Source organism: Cydia fagiglandana, chromosome 24 (assembly GCF_963556715.1).
Source record: "Cydia fagiglandana chromosome 24, ilCydFagi1.1, whole genome shotgun sequence".
Classification (NCBI taxonomy): Eukaryota; Metazoa; Arthropoda; class Insecta; order Lepidoptera; family Tortricidae; genus Cydia; species Cydia fagiglandana.
In genome coordinates, this window is record NC_085955.1 from 5,855,720 (window position 1) to 5,875,944 (window position 20,225).

The window sequence follows — 20,225 nt, forward strand, 5'->3', positions numbered from 1 at the left end:
GGCCCGGCGTCGGAGGAGCCCGTCAGCTCCTGCAGCACGCGGCTCCTGATGTCTACAGCTCACAGGGCAGCTAGTACATGGCTCACCTGGCACTTGCTCCAGCGACACGGGCTCGCGGAAGGGCCCGGCGTCGGAGGAGCCCGTCAGCTCCTGCAGCACGCGGCTCCTGATGTCTACAGCTCACAGGGCAGCTAGTACATGGCTCACCTGGCACTTGCTCCAGCGACACGGGCTCGCGGAAGGGCCCGGCGTCGGTGGAGCCCGTCAGCTCCTGCAGCACGCGGCTCCTGATGTCTACAGCTCACAGGGCAGCTAGTACATGGCTCACCTGGCACTTGCTCCAGCGACACGGGCTCGCGGAAGGGCCCGGCGTCGGAGGAGCCCGTCAGCTCCTGCAGCACGCGGCTCCTGATGTCTACAGCTCACAGGGCAGCTAGTACATGGCTCACCTGGCACTTGCTCCAGCGACACGGGCTCGCGGAAGGGCCCGGCGTCGGTGGAGCCCGTCAGCTCCTGCAGCACGCGGCTCCTGATGTCTACAGCTCACAGGGCAGCTAGTACATGGCTCACCTGGCACTTGCTCCAGCGACACGGGCTCGCGGAAGGGCCCGGCGTCGGAGGAGCCCGTCAGCTCCTGCAGCACGCGGCTCCTGATGTCTACAGCTCACAGGGCAGCTAGTACATGGCTCACCTGGCACTTGCTCCAGCGACACGGGCTCGCGGAAGGGCCCGGCGTCGGTGGAGCCCGTCAGCTCCTGCAGCACGCGGCTCCTGATGTCTACAGCTCACAGGGCAGCTAGTACATGGCTCACCTGGCACTTGCTCCAGCGACACGGGCGTCGGAAGGGCCCGGCGTCGGAGGAGCCCGTCAGCTCCTGCAGCACGCGGCTCCTGATGTCTACAGCTCACAGGGCAGCTAGTACATGGCTCACCTGGCACTTGCTCCAGCGACACGGGCTCGCGGAAGGGCCCGGCGTCGGTGGAGCCCGTCAGCTCCTGCAGCACGCGGCTCCTGATGTCTACAGCTCACAGGGCAGCTAGTACATGGCTCACCTGGCACTTGCTCCAGCGACACGGGCTCGCGGAAGGGCCCGGCGTCGGAGGAGCCCGTCAGCTCCTGCAGCACGCGGCTCCTGATGTCTACAGCTCACAGGGCAGCTAGTACATGGCTCACCTGGCACTTGCTCCAGCGACACGGGCTCGCGGAAGGGCCCGGCGTCGGAGGAGCCCGTCAGCTCCTGCAGCACGCGGCTCCTGATGTCTACAGCTCACAGGGCAGCTAGTACATGGCTCACCTGGCACTTGCTCCAGCGACACGGGCTCGCGGAAGGGCCCGGCGTCGGTGGAGCCCGTCAGCTCCTGCAGCACGCGGCTCCTGATGTCTACAGCTCACAGGGCAGCTAGTACATGGCTCACCTGGCACTTGCTCCAGCGACACGGGCTCGCGGAAGGGCCCGGCGTCGGAGGAGCCCGTCAGCTCCTGCAGCACGCGGCTCCTGATGTCTACAGCTCACAGGGCAGCTAGTACATGGCTCACCTGGCACTTGCTCCAGCGACACGGGCTCGCGGAAGGGCCCGGCGTCGGAGGAGCCCGTCAGCTCCTGCAGCACGCGGCTCCTGATGTCTACAGCTCACAGGGCAGCTAGTACATGACTCACCTGGCACTTGCTCCAGCGACACGGGCTCGCGGAAGGGCCCGGCGTCGGTGGAGCCCGTCAGCTCCTGCAGCACGCGGCTCCTGATGTCTACAGCTCACAGGGCAGCTAGTACATGACTCACCTGGCACTTGCTCCAGCGACACGGGCTCGCGGAAGGGCCCGGCGTCGGAGGAGCCCGTCAGCTCCTGCAGCACGCGGCTCCTGAGGTCTACAGCTTACAGGGCAGCTAGTACATGGCTCACCTGGCACTTGCTCCAGCGACACGGGCTCGCGGAAGGGCCCGGCGTCGGAGGAGCCCGTCAGCTCCTGCAGCACGCGGCTCCTGATGTCTACAGCTCACAGGGCAGCTAGTACATGACTCACCTGGCACTTGCTCCAGCGACACGGGCTCGCGGAAGGGCCCGGCGTCGGAGGAGCCCGTCAGCTCCTGCAGCACGCGGCTCCTGAGGTCTACAGCTTACAGGGCAGCTAGTACATGGCTCACCTGGCACTTGCTCCAGCGACACGGGCTCGCGGAAGGGCCCGGCGTCGGAGGAGGCCGTCAGCTCCTGCAGCACGCGCGCGCACGCCGCGCGCCACGACGTGGAGCCGGCACGACCACGCGCGCGACGAGACTGTTCACGTAGAAAAATACGTTAACATGTTTAGGTATCAAAATAATGGTTTTAAAGAAAAAAAGCCATCAACTGAACTTTCAATATTTCGCTAAACTTGAAAGTTGAAACTTAGAAAGTCACGCAGGGATTGGAACCAGAGTGTTGCAAAAACTTCGAATTACTTCATACTCCATAAATGTAGGATTCAGTTGTGTTTAAAGTAACGACATGTATTATTCGAGCGCTCAATTAGAAATGAAATAATTAACAAAGAACGAAAAAATACAGATTTCGTTCCCATACAAAAAATACCGGCATCCGATCCCTGGTCATAAGACTCTGAGCGCCACTTGCACCATTCCACTGACCCGGGTTAACCGGTTAAACATAGAGTTAGTATGGTTACCAGTACAATTTCACACTGGGTTAACGGTTTGACCGCTTAACCCCAGGTTAGTGGGATAGTGCAAGTGGCCCTGAGATTAATCAATTATTCGAACAGAATATTTTGAAGATCATTCCGTGTTACCTTTGTGGGCTGACTGGGCGCAGGTTCGTCATCCTCGGAGCGATAGGCGGCGGCCAGCTCGTGGTACTTCGCCACCACATCTACTTCGCGCCAGTGGCTATTGACATTAAATTATTAAAATACATAATTGGAATGGTCAATATTAAGCGGGTTTTCCACCGCGAACGAGTAATGAGCGAGAGATGGCTAAGCGGAGCGGACTTCGTTGTTAAAAAATAGGTTTGCGTTTCCACCAACAAAGAGTTTAGTTGTTTGATTCCCACCGCAAAAGAGAAATGAAAAAGAGGAATGAGCGGAGCGGGCTGAACGGAAAATGAGAAATAGAAAATGAATAGTCGATTTCCACAGAGAGCGAGAACTTCAGTTGAAGTTTTGAACTGGTCGACCACACAGTCGTGTTTGAACATGATGTCGAGCGATACGGAATCAAGTGATAGCGATTACGAGTTTTTATACAAGAAGAAAAAATACATATTGTTGTATATAAAACAGAGAAACAAGCGCCAAACGAAGATTTTGGTTATTCCAGCACATTCGAGAAAGAACACTGAAGGGGGAATATAGGCTATTCAACGATTTGCCAAAAAACACGACTCATCAGTCATTCAGCTATCACAGCAATTATGAAAGCGCGCTCGGTGCCGGCGGCGGCGGGGTAGGGAGGGGCGGAGACAGCAACGAGTCCTTTTCAAACTAGTCGGCCGGACCTTGACGCAGCGGGCTCATTTTAACTAGTTGGCTCTCTCCGCTCACCTCTTTCCCTGTGGAAACGCGCCTATGTAATTTACCATTGCGAGTTGACCGGACTCCGTAATGACACCGCTCCGCTCTCACGAGCTGAGCGAGCTCATTTCAACTCTTTTTGCTCATTTTGTCATTTCCGCTCGACTATTTGTTGGTGGAAACACAAGTACGTAGTTTAGTCTTGCGAGTTAAACTAAGTCCTTAATGAGTCCGCTCCGCTCGCGGTGGAAAACCCGCTTTAGTCTTGCCTCATACATATTAGGTAGGGTTATATAAATTATATCAAGTAACAGTTTATGGTAAGTCAAAAATTATAAATTGAGCTTATACCGGGTGTGGCCTGTAATATGAGCAAAAAATTTAACTGTAGGCTGTACTCCTCATACTGACCAAAATTTGTTCAGCGACTTTTAAAAATAACTTAAGGTTTGATTTTTAATACACTTTAAAGTTTATTCTAAGACGCAATGTATTGCGAATTTTCTTATGTTTAAGGCGTGACAAGCAACGTCGATCACAATGATATGGCGTGGCGATGGCGTCCATTGAAGATAATATTTATCTTGTATGAAAAATAGGGATTCTAAATACTTAATAATTTTAAAAAGTTGTTGAACAAAAGTGTCGCCGTTTGAGGAGTACTATCTATGTTTTAATTATTTGCTCGTGTTACAGGCCACACTCGGTATAAATTATATCAAGTAACAGTTTATGGTGAGTCAAAAAGAGTTGAGCTTATATTAAAGCTTAATTTACGCGACAATAGTGTTGCATAAAAACCGGGCAAGTGCGAGTCGGACTCGCGCACGAAGGGTTCCGTACCATAATGCAAAAAAAAAAAACAAAAAAAAAGCAAAAAAAAAAACGGTCACCCATCCCAGTCCTGACCCCGCCCGACGTTGCTTAACTTCGGTCAAAAATCACGTTTTTTGTATGGGAGCCCCACTTAAATTTTTATATTATTCTATTTTTAGTATTTGTTGTTATAGCGGCAACAGAAATACATCATCTGTGAAAATTTCAACTGTCTAGCTATCACAGTTCGTGAGATACAGCCTGGTGACAGACGGACGGACGGACAGCAGAGTCTTAGTAATAGGGTCCCGTTTTACCCTTTGGGTACGAAACCCTAAAAAATGTCTCACGCGCAAATAAGTTGAAACAGGCGTCCGTTTAAAATTAATCCTCAGCCAGCAATTACTTATTCCCATCTAGACAATGATGTACTATTTCATAACATTTGTTCGTAAAACATGTCTCAGCACGCAGGCGCATATGAGTTACAACCGAAATAGTTACCGGACATTTTATGTTCAAATAGTACCCTATAGGTTACATTCCTACTAGTCAAATCAGCTTCTTTTTAGAACTGTCAAAACAATTTGCTAATATGGAATTTATATGAAAACGATTGTAGTGACGTCACAGTCAACTCACCTGCTCTTTATATTTCAATCCGATTTATTAAATAGAAATAGTGCTTAAAAATAACTGCTGTCTATGTTTTTCTAATTATTATCTGGTGCTTTATTCCGTGCACGGTGTGAAATAATTTATTTTAAGTAGAGGAAACATCCCTATTTTATTACCTTTGACAATTTTTTATGAATGGTGTTTGAGAACGGGACAAGTAGGTACACAATTTTGGAATAAACATTTGTCAGTTTGTCAAGACAGCACTAACCTTTCTCCGGGAGTTGGGATCCGCACAGAGGACCCGGCCAGGAGCGCCAGGAAACACAAATCTTCCAGGAATGCAAAATTCACCAGGTTCGCGGTGCACACAGGCGTGTGCATGTCTTATTTCGTCTGTCATAGGTGTCAACTAATTAGAGGGCCGCGCGGGCGGGGTGAGGGGAGGGGAGACAAATCTGCATAGATACTTGTACAAGTTATATGTAGATAGTATTTTGAACAAAATGGTATCAGTCGATCAAGTTTGTTTTGAGGACCGAATGTCTGTATGGGACCCATTGTCTTAAAGAAATACAAAAGTCACAAATGATGGTCAAAGTCTGGCACTCGCACTTTACTGACGAAACGGTTCATAGAAAATGGCAATACATCGTGACGTCACCATGTAACGTTAGAAGCCGTTTCAATGTATGGAAAACAAGGAAATTGCCATTTTGTCAGTGAAATATTGCGTTCATGTATATGGTTGCTATACAATATTTTTTTGAATAAAATGTTAGGAATCGAATGGTATCATATTTTTTTCCTATTTGGAAGTTTTTTTTTAACTTTAAGCAGGCGTGACTCACTCCGCGATTTCGTCGCTTTGCTACAGGTAGCTAAAAGTACATCCGTTCGACCCCAATTTTGGGGTTTGCCATAAGCCGCGCGTGGCGCTGTCGCCACCTAGCGGCCATATCTGTGCTGATCGTGACAGACGCGTTTTGTTAGAGAGAGTCTTCTGTACCTAGTACAATTATTTATTCTGTGCTTTAAGGCCTTGTATTTTTTTATTATTCCCATATATTATTTAAATTTCCAATGTATTGTGATAAATTGCTCATTTTCTATCTATTTAACTAGATTTAGTTATAAAATTCAACATGTATCAAATACCCTATTACAGCGGTTCTGAAACTTATTTGGTGACGGAACCCTTTTGGAAAGCGAAATATTTGACGGAGCCCCAAATTAAATATTTTCGTTCGTTACTTTCGACCAGATCCTATCTAGACACGCGGCAGCGTGTCAAGCCAAGTTCAAGCAAAGGAACTGGCTAGCCAGCGCCAAGTGTAATATTACACGAACCACTTGGTGCCACTTTTGACCCTTCTATAACTCAAAACATCTTTAACGTAAACACATAAAACTACGTGTGTTTAATTATATCCATAAGGACATCTAGAAGCCCAAATTTCATGAAGCTAGCTCAAACGGTTATAAAGATATGAAGGTCAAAAAGTCGTAAATTTTAAGACTGACTGACATACCTATAGTACCTAAACCTAACCTACTTCCAGATGACCTAGAAGGATGAAATTTGGAATCCAGCTCAGTTATTGTGTGAAAGCGTAGGAAAAAATCTAAAAATTCAAAAAAGTTATAAAATAGGGGGGGTCCCCATACAAAAAAAACCATTTTTTATTGTGACTGACATATAAGTACCTAAACCTAACCTACTTCCAGATGACCTAGAAGGATGAAATTTGGAATCCAGCTCGGTTATTGTGTGTAAGCGTAGGAAAAAATCTAAAAACAAAAAAAAGTTAATAAATAGGGGGGGTCCCCATACAAATTTCTTTTTTATTGTGACTGACATATAGTACCTAAACCTAACCTACTTCCAGATGACCTAGAAGGATGAAATTTGGAATCCAGCTCGGTAATTGTGTGTAAGCGTAGGAAAAAATCTAAAAATAAAAAAATAAAAAAGTTAAAAAATAGGGGGGGTCCCCATACAAAAAACCTGTAATACGCGCTAAACAACCGGCCAACGGTGTGTCGTTGGCGGCGCGCGGCACCACATAATTAATACAAAGAACAGAAGTAAAAAACATGCAGCGGAAACACAAGAAAAAACATTAAATCTCAATACCTGCCTAGTTTTCTTTACAAAAAGTATTGATATCCCATCAAAAACATAAATGTAAAAAAGGAGAGCCAAGTTCAATACAAAAATTATGCTTGGCTGTGGGGTTCGCCGCAAAAAGAATGGAGATTTAAATGAGTGCCAAGTTCTATGCAAAATCCAAATATGTATTTATAGGAACAAAATAACATTATAAACAAGTATTAAACTCTATTTCTTTGCTTTATTGGATACCTATAACAATTGCTGTTATTTAAAAAAAATGTGAGATCTTAAAGTAGGTTAGATTTGGCTTGGCCAGTTTTTATCAGAATTACAAAATATATATGTTGAATAACTATATAAAATGATTGATGTAATGAAAACTGGCCAAGTCAAATCTAACCTGCTTTAAGATCTCGCATTTTTTTTAAATAACAGCAATTGTTATAGGTATCCAATAAAGCAAAGAAATAGAGTTTAATACTTGTTTATAATGTTATTTTGTTCCTATAAATACATATTTGGATTTTGCATAGAACTTGGCACTCATTTAAATCTCCATTCTTTTTGCGGCGAACCCCACAGCCAAGCATAATTTTTGTATTGAACTTGGCTCTCCTTTTTTACATTTATGTTTTTGATGGGATATACCTATACAAGACCTGTTTTTTTTTCCTTATTATTACAAGTATTTTCGCGGAGCCCCAACAGAGCCTTTGCGGAACCCTCTTTGAGAATGGCTGCCCTAATTAGTACAGTTTACCTGATAATATAGAGCAGTAAGTTTTAGCACAGTTTACCTGATAATATAGAGCAGTAAGTTTTAGCACAGTTTACCTGATAATATAGAGCAGTAAGTTTTAGCACAGTTTACCTGATAATATAGAGCAGTAAGTTTTAGCACAGTTTACCTGATAATATAGAGCAGTAAGTCTGTGATAAGCCGCGCCTGGCGGACGATGGGCGAGTGTGGCTCGTTGAAGCGCTCCGCGTTGCTCGCTAGGTAGCGCACGTCGAACTGCGCGGCCGCCGCTCTCCGGTAGAACTGTCAACAAAGTGCCTAAGTGAATGATATGTTTATTTTTAGGGTTCCGTACCCAAAGGGTAAAACGGGACCCTATTACTAAGACTTCGCTGTCCGTCCGTCCGTCCGTCTGTCACCAGGCTGTATCTCACGAACCGTGATAGTTAGACAGTTGAAATTTTCACAGATGATGTATTTCTGTTGCCGCTATAACAAAAAATACTAAAAACAGAATAAAATAAAGAGTTAAATGGGGCTCCCATACAACAAACGTGATTTTTGACCAAAGTTAAGCAACGTCGGGAGTGGTCAGTACTTGGATGGGTGACCGTTTTTTTTTTTGCATTATGGTACGGAACCCTTCGTGCGCGAGTCCGACTCGCACTTGCCCGGTTTTTTATTTGACGACCTCCTAGCCTAGTCGGTAGTGACCCTGCCTACGAAGCAGGAGGTCCCGGGTTCGAATCCTGGTAAGGGCATTTATTTGTGTGTTTATCACAAATATTTGGTCCTCAGTTATGAATATTTTCTATGTATATAAGTATTTACACATAATTATATATTAGATATATCGTCGTCTAGTACCCACAACACAACCATTATTGAGATATAGATTGATCTGTGTAAAAGTTTCCTATAATATTTATTTATTTATTAGAATTAGAGAGACGATGGGGTAGGTGGCCCCGTCGTCGAATTAAATCTAATTAAAAATCAGAGTACTTATACATTCTACAACTCTGCCGCGCTAAGCATAAGAGCAGTAACTCATTTTGAAATGTCTTTCAATTGTATATTGTACTTGTACGATATGTATTATGGGAAATATGTTCCATAGTTACTATGGAAGGTTAGACTCAGTTGAATGGGCAGTGACAATGATATTATATAACTATAGATAGGTGATACTCATACATAAACAGAAAAAATACTTCCATATATATTTCGATACCTATGAAGAAATCAGTTATTTTTGATTAATTCATCTTTCTCATACTCGTTGTTAATATGTTAGCTTGTCACTTTCTCTTTCGGTATACGGGAGATCGTTAGCACGTGCACAATTTTCGCTTGCCTAAAGGCAACTTGTACAATTTATCACAAGGAGAATGCTTCAATTTTGGAGCGTGTATAATCTATCTTTATAAGATGATAGGGCAGCAAAGCGAAACTCACCAGGTGGTCGAACCTAGACCGAATGGTGCTGAGATCGATGGGGTAGGGCACGACCAGCGCGTACGTGGGGTACAACTGCAGATCCACCGGCGCTACGAAGGGCTCCGCCGCGGATAGGGACATCACCTGTAAAAAGATACATTGTAACGCCCATGACAACAACGTACGCTTACGTTCAAGTGCTAATCTTACGCTTGCTATTCCCCCGAATAAGACACGATCGTATGCGAATTCGTTCACGGTACGCGCTGTGAAGTTGTGGTACGAGTTGCCCCTGTCGCTCAAGCAGTCCCAGTCTGTAGCGTCATTCAAGGCTAATTTGAAGAAATTTATGCTTTCCAACCAAGCGTGATTTGGTTAAGTACTGATTTCTATTTTTTTTTTGACACTTGTATATATATATATATATATATATTGTATGTAATATATGTTTAGTATTTATGTATGTAGTATGTATTTTATTTATTAATATTATTTATGTATTTTATTTGCTTTTGGACATTTTGGTTAGTTACTTTTAAAACATTACTGTGCATTCCGTAAGTTTGTCTATCTAATTTGCATTCTCCCCTCATCTACTCGAAGGTTAGCTGGAAGAGATCCCTTACAGGGATAAGTTCGCCTTTGTACCTTTATTTCTGTAAATATTATGTAAACCTGTGTTGTGTACAATAAAGTGATTACTACTACTACTACAACAGAATGCACACAACCAGGCGTGGCTCACTCCGCGATTTCGTCGCTTTGCTACAGGTAGCTAAAAGTACATCCGTTCCACACCAATTTTGGGAAAAGCCACAAGCCGCGCGTGGCGCTGTCGCCACCTAGCGGCCATATCTGTCCTGATCGTAACAGACGCGTTTTGTTAGAGTGAATCTTCTGTACCTAGTACTATTATTTATTCTGTGACAAAACGCAAGAGTTTAGTGTTATATAGTTACCAGGTTGAGATGGTGGGCTATAGCGCGGCACGCGGCGGCGCGGTCGCCTCGCGGGGGCCACTCGCTCGCCTCGGCTTTATATAAGACCGCTTCTAGCTCGTGAGGCAACACTGGGACGGCGCCGCCGGGCGCTGATGGTAATCTGCAAGGGATAGTTGGTTATTTAACCCTTTAACCATTTGAGATTCCTTTCTAGTCATTCGATTTCGAACCGTAATTCTTAATGTGGAGCATCTCTCTAGTGGTTTTTGTTTTAAGTATGATGGCAAATATGTTGCCGCTACGGACTAAAGGGTTATTTGAAATAGAGATCTGTTATGCTCTGGTTTCCTAGGATAGCGGTGCCGTCATATAGCGGCCGTCTCCATACAAAATACAAATATTACGACATCCATATTTAGCCGTATTATTTAGTTTGGAGACGGCCGCTATATAACGGCACCGCTATCCTAGTCGAGAAAAAAATGAGCATAGAGTGCTCACTCCATACATCAGTTTAGTTACCAAAACGACTATTATCGTAGTCGACATCTAGCGTCAAGTAGCGGAATTATCAGTACTGCTACTCGACAATACATGTCGCGACGAACGAAAAGTCTAATGCTCAACAATATTCCTTCTGTTTGTAATATTTAAGCAATACACTTTTAGTCGCGACACACGTGACATCTAGTGTCGGGTAGCAGTACTGATACTTCCGCCGCTTGACGCTATTTCTCTATGAAATTGTGTAACAATGTACCTCTCAGGGTCCATGGGTTCCAGGTCCCACGGCGACAGTCTCTCCACCTCGCCGTTGTCCCAGCGCACTTTGAGCGAGAGGAAGTTGGCGGCGGCGGTCCGCGCCCAGCGCGCCGCCGCGTCCGGCTCGTCCGGCACCGGACCGGCGTCGCCGGACGCGCCGGACGTGTTCTCCAGCACCACGCCCGTCCACCACGAGTCGTCGATCATGCAGCGGAACCTGGGGACAAGAAAATACGTAATACATACATCATCATTGGGCACAGCATCTTTGCAGATGATAGTAGTTGCAGCGGCTGAAGAAAGTATTTTGAGGAGGTAGTCTACAGCCTACATCGACTGCGATGACTGTATAGACCAATGGCCGATCGGCACTTCTTGCCGCATCGATCACAGACGTGTCTTGACTCCTGGGGTGGTCCAGCAGCTCTGCGATTTCGTTTCTGCCTGAGTTGGTCCATGCCTTCCCGCGCCTTCGGTCTCATCTCCGCGCGTTCCTCCCAAATACATACATACATACATATAATCACGTCTATTTCCCGGAGGGGTAAGCAGAGACCATGGATTTCCACTTGCTACGATCCTGACATACCTCTTTCGCTTACTTCTGGCGTTTCCTGGTGGCCTGAATTTCCTTACAAAAATTTTGTTCCTTCGTTTATACTCATCAGATGTCATCGAACTTGACTAGTTAGTGCTACGCCGAAACATCGCCCTGCGTCCAGCCGCGCGCGCACCCCGCGCTGTACTGCTGTCTCAGCACTAGGAAGTCGATGACGTCAGGCTGAAAGTGACCTTGGGCATTGTAGACGCCGCGCCGGCTGATCTGCTACGAATTTACGCCGTAGGATACATTAGTGCTACGCCGTAACATAAATACGCTACGCACCGATCGCCCTGCGTCCAGCCGCGCGCGCAGCTCGCGCTGTACTGCTGGCGCAGCACTAGCAAGTCGATGACGTCAGGCTGAAAGTGACCTTGGGCATTGTAGACGATGTCGCGCCGGCCGATGTGCTACGAGTTTACGCCGTAGGATACATTAGTGCTACGCCGTAACATAAATACGCTACGCACCGATCGCCCTGCGTCCAGCCGCGCGCGCAGCCCGCGCTGTACTGCTGTCGTAGCACAAGGAAGTCGATGACGTCAGGCTGAAAGTTAACTTGGGCATTGTAGACGATGCCGCGCCGGCCGATGTGCTACGAGTTACGCCATTAGTGCTACGTCGTAACATAAGTACGCTACGCACCGATCGCCCTGCGTCCAGCCGCGCGCGCACCCCGCGCTGTACTGCTGTCGCAGCACCAGGAAGTCGATGACGTCAGGCATGTCGTGGTATACGACGACGATGCTGCCGCCGCCGGGCGCCGTGGAGCCGCCGGCCGGGCGCGGCAGGGAACACGCCAGCCGGACGCACGCCACACGCGGCGGCTTGATGGCGTACTTGATGCCTACTACTTTGGCCGCTTCGCAGTCCTGGAAGAGAAATGTGATCTGATGATGTGTGTTTTAGGGCTCCGTAGCCAAAGGGGACCCTATTACTGTTGTCGCCGAGAGATGACAGCACTTGGTGACGTCGATTGACGTCACATCCGAGCGACCAGGTGGGGCCGACGGGGTTCTCACGCCACCAAGTTGCAGTGGAAGGGAGAAGACCGGCGAACCACACTTTTGTACTTGACTTCGAGCGAGAATGTTGTCTTGATTATTATTGTACTTTGTTGGATCAAATTAATTATATTGATTACGAGTTACGCCATTAGTGCTACGTCGTAACATAAGTACGCTACGCACCGATCATAAAAATATAACCCTAACCCACCTATTTCTGGAAGCAGTTTTGTTTTTAATCATTATTCACCACATAAAATTTGTCAATATGTTACCTACTTGCCTTAGCAAATCATTTGCTACACAATTATTTACCACATAAAATTTGACGTAATAAAATTTTGCAATATAAAAATGTAGCGAAATAAAAAAATCACGAAGTAAAATTATGCCAAGAATTGGTTTGCGAGATAAAATTTCGACGAAAAGTTGGTTGCTAAATGAAATTTGACGAAACATAATTCGGCAAAAAGGTAGTACACTGATAGAAACAAACCACTATATTAAAACTTACGTAGACATGAGCATTCTCCCACGGTCTGTCCCGCGGCAAAACAGGATACAAATCTTTTTCCGACACAGCTTCTAAGTATTTTTGGTGACCCTGGAATATTGATATTAGATTAAAAACAGAAATATAGCAAGTATATCTTAAGACGAAACAGGAGCCGAGTTTTAAATATTTTAGGTAAATATACCCGTCTCGCTAACGGAAGCGGCACCTAAAAGTAGTGCGATAAGGACAAGGCGAAAAATCCTGCGTAAAAATCTCAAAAATTTAGATTTCGTACTCCTCTGTTTCCTCCTCCAAAACTTAACCAATCGTAACCAAATTTGGAAATCTAAATGATTATGAAATTATCTGTGTCGGACCGTTTTGCTTTTTTGGCTAATTGATATCAGTTTTGGTTACCACGCCTCTCATTGCGGCATAGTCAATTAGGCCATTTTGGCCATTTTTGAAGGGCTCTAGCGCCTTAAAAAACAAAAATATCAAAAAAAGCAAAACGGTCCGACACAGATATTGACAATATTAATCTGTGTTGAAAAAATCATTGCTCTATCTTCAAAAACCACGGAGGAAAACGAGGAGTACGTTTGTATGGAGAAATGACCACTCCTGTTGGCTCTTAAAAACGAGTAGTTCAAAGTTACATTCGTTGCACGGTGGCACATATCGCGACTGGCTTCGGCTAAAGCGACGACCACAGGTTGGAGCGATACACAGCGATCGGACCCTTCGTCCCCACCTACGGTTTTCGGCTTACCCGAAGCCAGTCGCGCAATGTCGTGGCCAGGTCCTTATGGTGTCGAAATATTAAAACAGCTTTACCTGTACTATTTAGTTTAGAAACCAATGGCTCAGTGATTGTGGGTAAAATTAGTATGTTTTTAGAAAATAATAATATCTTATCCAACGTACAACACGGCTTTAGAAAAAGGCGAAGTACCGCAACGGCTTTGGCGCAATTTGCAGATGACATAAACGATAAATTAAATAAAAAAATGCTGGTAGGTATATTGTTTATAGACTTCAAAAAAGCCTTTGACACTTTGGACCACGAATTACTGTTAAGAGCCATGTCGGAATGTGGGATCCGTGGTCCAACGAGTCAATGGTTCCGTAGTTATTTAACAAACCGAACACTACGTACAAAGGTCAACGGTTGTATTGGGGAGGAGGCACCCGTTAGGTACGGAGTGCCGACTGGGTCAGTGTACGGTCCGGTCGGGTACATCATGCACGTGAACAGCATCAGCAACGTCGTGGAGCACTGCTCCACCTACATGTACGCGGACGACACGTGCCTGGTGTACGCCGACCGGGACGTCGCGCGACTGCAATCCAGGATACAGTCAGACTATAATAACATATTAAAATGGTCCCAAGACAACGGCATTCTGTTAAATTCATCCAAAACTAAGTGTATGTTAGTCAAGTCCCCTTATATGAAAACGCAAGTTGAATTTATGCATATTGTCGGTCATTCATACGACTGCCTACATAATGACATGGCCTTGTGTAATTGTAATAACCTTGAGTCTGTGAACACCTTTAAGTACCTTGGTCTTCATATAGATAGCCAATTTAACTGGCAACCTCATGTAGACGCAGTTTGTAATAAATTGAGGTCCATATTATGTAAGTTCAATAACATAAAACACTTCACTGATAAGAAGACCTTGTATACTTTGTATCATGCATTAGCCGATTCAGTTCTTAGCTATGGGCTCATGGTCTACGGAGGTACATTTAAAACACAGATAAGTAGAATACTCAATATCCAACTTAGAATAATTAAGACCTTAGTACATAACAAAATCAGAAAGAAATGTAATAAACAATATGATACACTTTTTAAAAAATGTAATATACTTCCGGTGCAGGAAAAGTTTAAATTTCTCCTAGCGGTCAACCAATATAGCTGTTCAAAGTTCAAAACAACCAAAGTGTACCCTCGTTCTCTAAGAACCTTATCGCTAACACGAAAAAAATATGTTGAACCGCGGGCCAATAACTATTACGGTAAACGGACGAGGGAGTACCTAATACCGAGAATCTATAATGTAATCCCATCTGAAGACGACTGTAGTAGCATATTGTCCTTTAGAAATAAACTAAAAGTGTTTTTATTAGACAATTACACAAAAACAGATTAACGTGGTGTTAACTTGTTTTTTGTTTTAAGTTACTTCATTTAATTATCGACGTAATGTTCTGGATAACAAGATTCGGATTAAATAAGTCTGTATGAACCTATAATGCTTACTTTACCTATAATGCTATAAAGTGCAACATAGGTACCTGATACCAGTTCCTATTGGTTAAATTTCTTTAGAATAAACATATAATTATATAATATAGCATAGTACTAGATATAAGATTGTATTTAAGAATGTTACCTGTTAACAAATATTCCATCGGCGTCACAGTTATCTGACCAGTTTTGAACTTTGTTGCAAGGAGATAAAGCCTAACGACTGCTCGGGTAAGTGTACTGCCGATAGTACCTACTTATACCTTACACAGTAGATTAAGGAAGATTGTTGAGTGCTACCGTTCGCCAACAAACTGTCATGCAGTTTGGCGAAAAAATATGTGTAATGGATTACTGTGTATTTTTTATTGAGTAAAAAAAAAAAAAAAGTAAATAAAGCGCGAAATTCTAAAGTTAGGGGTTTCCCATCGCACCCTCATTTTTCAAAGTTGCCTTTTCCTTTGACATCGTGAGGAATTCGGACTAATCCCAATAAGGCCTAGTTTCCCCTCTGGGTTGGAATGTCAGATGGCAGTCGCTTTCGTAAAAACTAGTGCCTACGTCAATTCTTGGGATTAGTTGTCAAGTGGACCCCAAGCTCCCATGAGCCGTGGCAAAATGCCGGGATAACGCGAGGAAGAAGAGTTGCCTTTCCATTTGACAAATTGGGCTTGCCAGACTATATTAACATTGAGCACACTCACCACCCTGAAGTAGACGACGGCGTCGCCCATCTGCGGGTGGTAGGGCGCCTTGCGCGGCGACACGGCCGTGAGCCACTCGCCGGGCCGGTACAGCTCGGGCAGGTCGGCCGGCGCCGGCGCCGCGCCCGACCCGGACCCGGACCCGGACGCGGCGCCGTTGGCGGCTGCCGGACGCTTCGGAGCTGCCACGCTGGGACTGTAGCTGGATATGATGGAAGATGATTAGGTTTTGATAATATCGCATTGAACGCATCGAATTGCTGGTGATTATGTAAAGCAGCGGTCGGCAACCTTTTAGCAGTCAAAGGCCACATAGTAGTTAACGAAGTTGACGCGGGCCGCACTTTGGTAATATTTGTGACTTTATCAGACATTGTCGTTTGTCAATATTACATACAAAATAGCCAGGGAGGCTCGGGGGCCGACTGTTGCCGACCGCTGATGTAAAGTGAAGAGAGAAGTCATGTAGCTCGTCGAAATGTATGTCTGTCGGCAAAACATAGCGTTCTCGCATACTCTTCGTACCAACACTCTATTTACAAATAAATCATTTGACTGTGACTATGCCTTTGAAATAATTAAAATATACAGAATTCGATAAACCCACAAGGTGCACAAAAATGTTTTAAGAGTTATTAATGTTCTCTTGATGTTTTGTACCAGGCCTTAATCGATAAAAAGTAGTAGGCGATGTCTCACTTAGTACGAACTAGCGATCCGCCCCGGCTTCGCACGGGTTACACAAAACCTTAACAAATTTGAAATTACACACCTATACTGCAAAACGTAATTCAAGACCAAAAAAAGTAAGAAATGTTGCCACTTTTTTACTAGCGCGTCTTGTATCTATGTACAAATAAATAAATAAAAGTACTTTATTAAATAGTAGGAGTAAAATTACGAAGGAATAAATTATCTTAGAGTGGTTATTTATCAAACGGAATTTACTATTTTACAAACAAATTATTGCAATGGCAACATTGTCGTACTTTTTTTGGTCTTGAATTACGTTTTGCAGTATAAACCTTCCTCAACAATCACTTTTATTGATAGTTGAAAACCGCATGAATCCGTTCAGTAGTTTTTGAGTTTATCGCGAACATACATATTAACAGACAGACGCGGTGGGGGACTTTGTAGTGAGGTGTAGCGCCGTCTAATGATTAAATTTTAAGTATTCCGAATTAAGGCGGTGTCTGTCAAACTAAATAGGGTATTTTCCTACTAGTCAAATCAGTTACTTTTTTAGAACTGTCAAAACGATTTGCTAATATGGAATTCATATGAAACATTACACGGTCAACTCACCTACTCTTTATATTTCTATCCGATTTATTAAATAGAACTTGTGTTTAAAAATAACTCCTATCTGTGTTATTCTAATAATTATCTGGTGCTTTATTTCATGCATGGTGTAAAATAATTTATTTTAAATACAGTATATAATACCCTACTGTAAAGGTTGGTCGTTAGTCGTTAGGCCTAAATTTAGGTAGCACGTGGTCAAACAGTACATACCGTCTAGCAGCCACGGGGCGTCGCCGAGCGCGGGTGGGCGGCGCCAGAGCAGCGCCCGCCTCCCAGTCTGAATATGCCGACGATGACGAACTGGAGACAATACATAAACATCATAACTCGTACATACATATGGAAAAAAAGCCGGACAAGTGCGAGTCGGACTCGCCCACCGAGGGTTCCTTACTTTTTAGTATTTGCGCACGAAGGATTCCGTACCATAATGCAAAAAAAAAAAGCAAATAAAAAACGGTCACCCATCCAAGTACTGACCACTCCCGACGTTGCTTAATTTTGGTCAAAAATCACGTTTGTTGTATGGGAGCCCCATTTAAATCTTTATTTTATTCTGTTTTTAGTATTTGTTGTTATAGCGGCAACAGAAATACATCATCTGTGAAAATTTCAACTGTCTAGCTATCACGGTTCGTGAGATACAGCCTGGTGATAGACGGACGGACGGACGGACGGTCAGCGGAGTCTTAGTATTAGGGTCCCGTTTTACCCTTTGGGTACGGAACCCTAAAAACTAGTATTGGTAAGAACTTTTCGTTATTATGAGACTGCTCTTAACCCTTATCTTGGCAAGGCTCAAAATATCTTAAATATAAACATTTTTTTAGTTTTTTGTCACCTATGGAGCATACTAGACTATTAAAAAATAAGAAAAAAAATCCAGGATTTTCCTGTTTCGGAAAATCATATGTATCATATTTGATACAATGCCAATAACTCGACAAAATAGTAACATACTTTTTAGAAGAAAAATGAAGATTTTAATTTAAAAAAACATGTAATGCAACAGAAATTTGCATTTACTGCTAATTAAACGCAATCTAAAGCATCAGATGACTATTAAACCTGTAAAAATAAATTATATCTACGAATACCTGATCACATAGGCGGAAAATTAGATCCCGTAAAGTTTCAAAAAAGTTGTCAGCAAAAAGTTGGGTAAAATATGAAAAGTAAACAAATAATTAAAAGTAAAAAAAAATACATTTGTTTTACTTTGGGGCCATGTTTTACCAAACACATTTTTTTCCGTGCTACGGGCTACGGCGTAGCAATAATGCTACAGCGTACAAATATATAGTTAACTAACATAAAAAAATCAAAGTTTAATAACTAAATAATACGACACCTAATATACAATAATTAAAGCATGTTTTGTAACCCCACAAAAATAACAAAGTAAAAAAATCATGTAAAAATATTTTGACAATAACTTGGCAATGTATTAAATGTAATACAATCCTTTCGATATGTACATTTCTGAGTTTTCGGCAGTGTATCAAATATAATACATAACAGTTTCATGTAAGGTTCTGTGTATTAAATGTTTTTAAATTCGAAGGCATTGTAAATATGTATGCACTAAGAGACAGTAAAGATATCAAAATGTAGATTATGGAAAAATATATAGTAACATAAGAAATAAATGCAAAACTTCCAGTACGAACCGAAATCTATTTTTTCCGCGGCGCCATGTTGATTATTACTAATTAATTTACAATTACACTCGTGTCAATTATTTTTTTCTATAAGTAAAGAGGGTAGCTCAACATATTGATGGCAGAATTATTGTGTTAGGTAATAAAGTGAACCTGCTAGATTTTTTTAAGTTTCATGTATCACGGGTGTTACGATGCCAAGATAAGGGTTAAAAAACTGAGTCTTAAGTCCCGAGCCGAGTCCTTGGTTGAGTCTCTCCGTTTAAGAGCAACTCAAAAGGACTCGAGCCTCCGAATAAAGACTCGATTTAATAGGTGTTTTTTTTAAATAACAGTACATATATAAATTAGGCGTTATAGTAGGATTCAATGCATTTCGAAACTGTTTGTGAAAAAGAATCGAGACGTCTGAAAAGGACTCACCTCTCTACAAGAGACTCGGGGTCTCTATGAAGTTGAAAAAAACTCGAATTTAAACTTAATTATAAGAACCTGAAAAACTAAGTCGAGTCTTGAAGCAGAGGACTCAAAGGACTCTAGTCCTACCCAACACCAGGCGTGGCTCACTCCGCGATTTCGTCGCTTTGCTACAGGTAGCTAAATGCACATCTGTCCCACACCAATTTTGGTGGCTAGCCATAAGCCGCGCGTGGCGCTGTCGCCACCTAGCGGCCATATCTGTCCTGATCGTAACAGACGCGTTTTGTTAGAGAGTGAGTCTTCTGTACCTAGTATGTACTATTATTTATTCTATGCCAACACTAAAAAAACTTAGCTACAGTTGGAGTAAGGAATGATATTTGATATGTATTTCTTTTAAAAGTTCGATTAATTCTGTCTAATTGTAATAGCTTTTTCTTAAAGATTTAACAGGATTTAGTGTCAATATTTAATGTAGATTTTGTGCAAAAATTACATCTTGTTTGAGAAAATTTAGCTGAACTGTCACAAATAAACATAGTTCAAACCTGTTAACATTGTTTCTAAGATAAAACTGAAGTTTATTGTTAAAAATTTATGAGTACTTACTTGCCACTTTTGCTTCCTGAATGTGAACTGAAAACATAAACAATTTTATAATGAATAAATTAATGAATGAATTTTATATTATAGGTTTTTTGATACTCGTACATAGGTTAAAACAAAGAAATAAGAACTTAAACCACTTAGAGTTAGACCAAGAAAAGTCTGAAACGATTTTGATAGCATACACAGTGCAAATCAATCAATCAGTGCAATTTCAATCA

The 20,225-nt window shown here is 43.3% G+C and overlaps 1 protein-coding gene across 1 annotated transcript in view; it reads right to left on the reverse strand.

The window, feature by feature from the left end:
- LOC134676609 (PH-interacting protein) overlaps positions 1-20,225 on the reverse strand; it is a 64,543-nt gene that overhangs the window by 29,838 nt on the left and 14,480 nt on the right. Inside the window, exons 19-29 of the mRNA XM_063535004.1 lie at positions 20,008-20,034; positions 17,528-17,617; positions 16,010-16,211; positions 13,061-13,150; positions 12,185-12,411; positions 10,937-11,155; positions 10,195-10,336; positions 9,254-9,379; positions 7,965-8,098; positions 2,784-2,880; positions 2,143-2,272 (exon numbers count right to left, since the gene is read on the reverse strand). Of these exons, the coding sequence (XP_063391074.1) occupies positions 2,143-2,272; positions 2,784-2,880; positions 7,965-8,098; positions 9,254-9,379; positions 10,195-10,336; positions 10,937-11,155; positions 12,185-12,411; positions 13,061-13,150; positions 16,010-16,211; positions 17,528-17,617; positions 20,008-20,034 (1,484 nt within the window). The remainder of the gene's footprint in view (positions 1-2,142; positions 2,273-2,783; positions 2,881-7,964; positions 8,099-9,253; positions 9,380-10,194; positions 10,337-10,936; positions 11,156-12,184; positions 12,412-13,060; positions 13,151-16,009; positions 16,212-17,527; positions 17,618-20,007; positions 20,035-20,225) is intronic.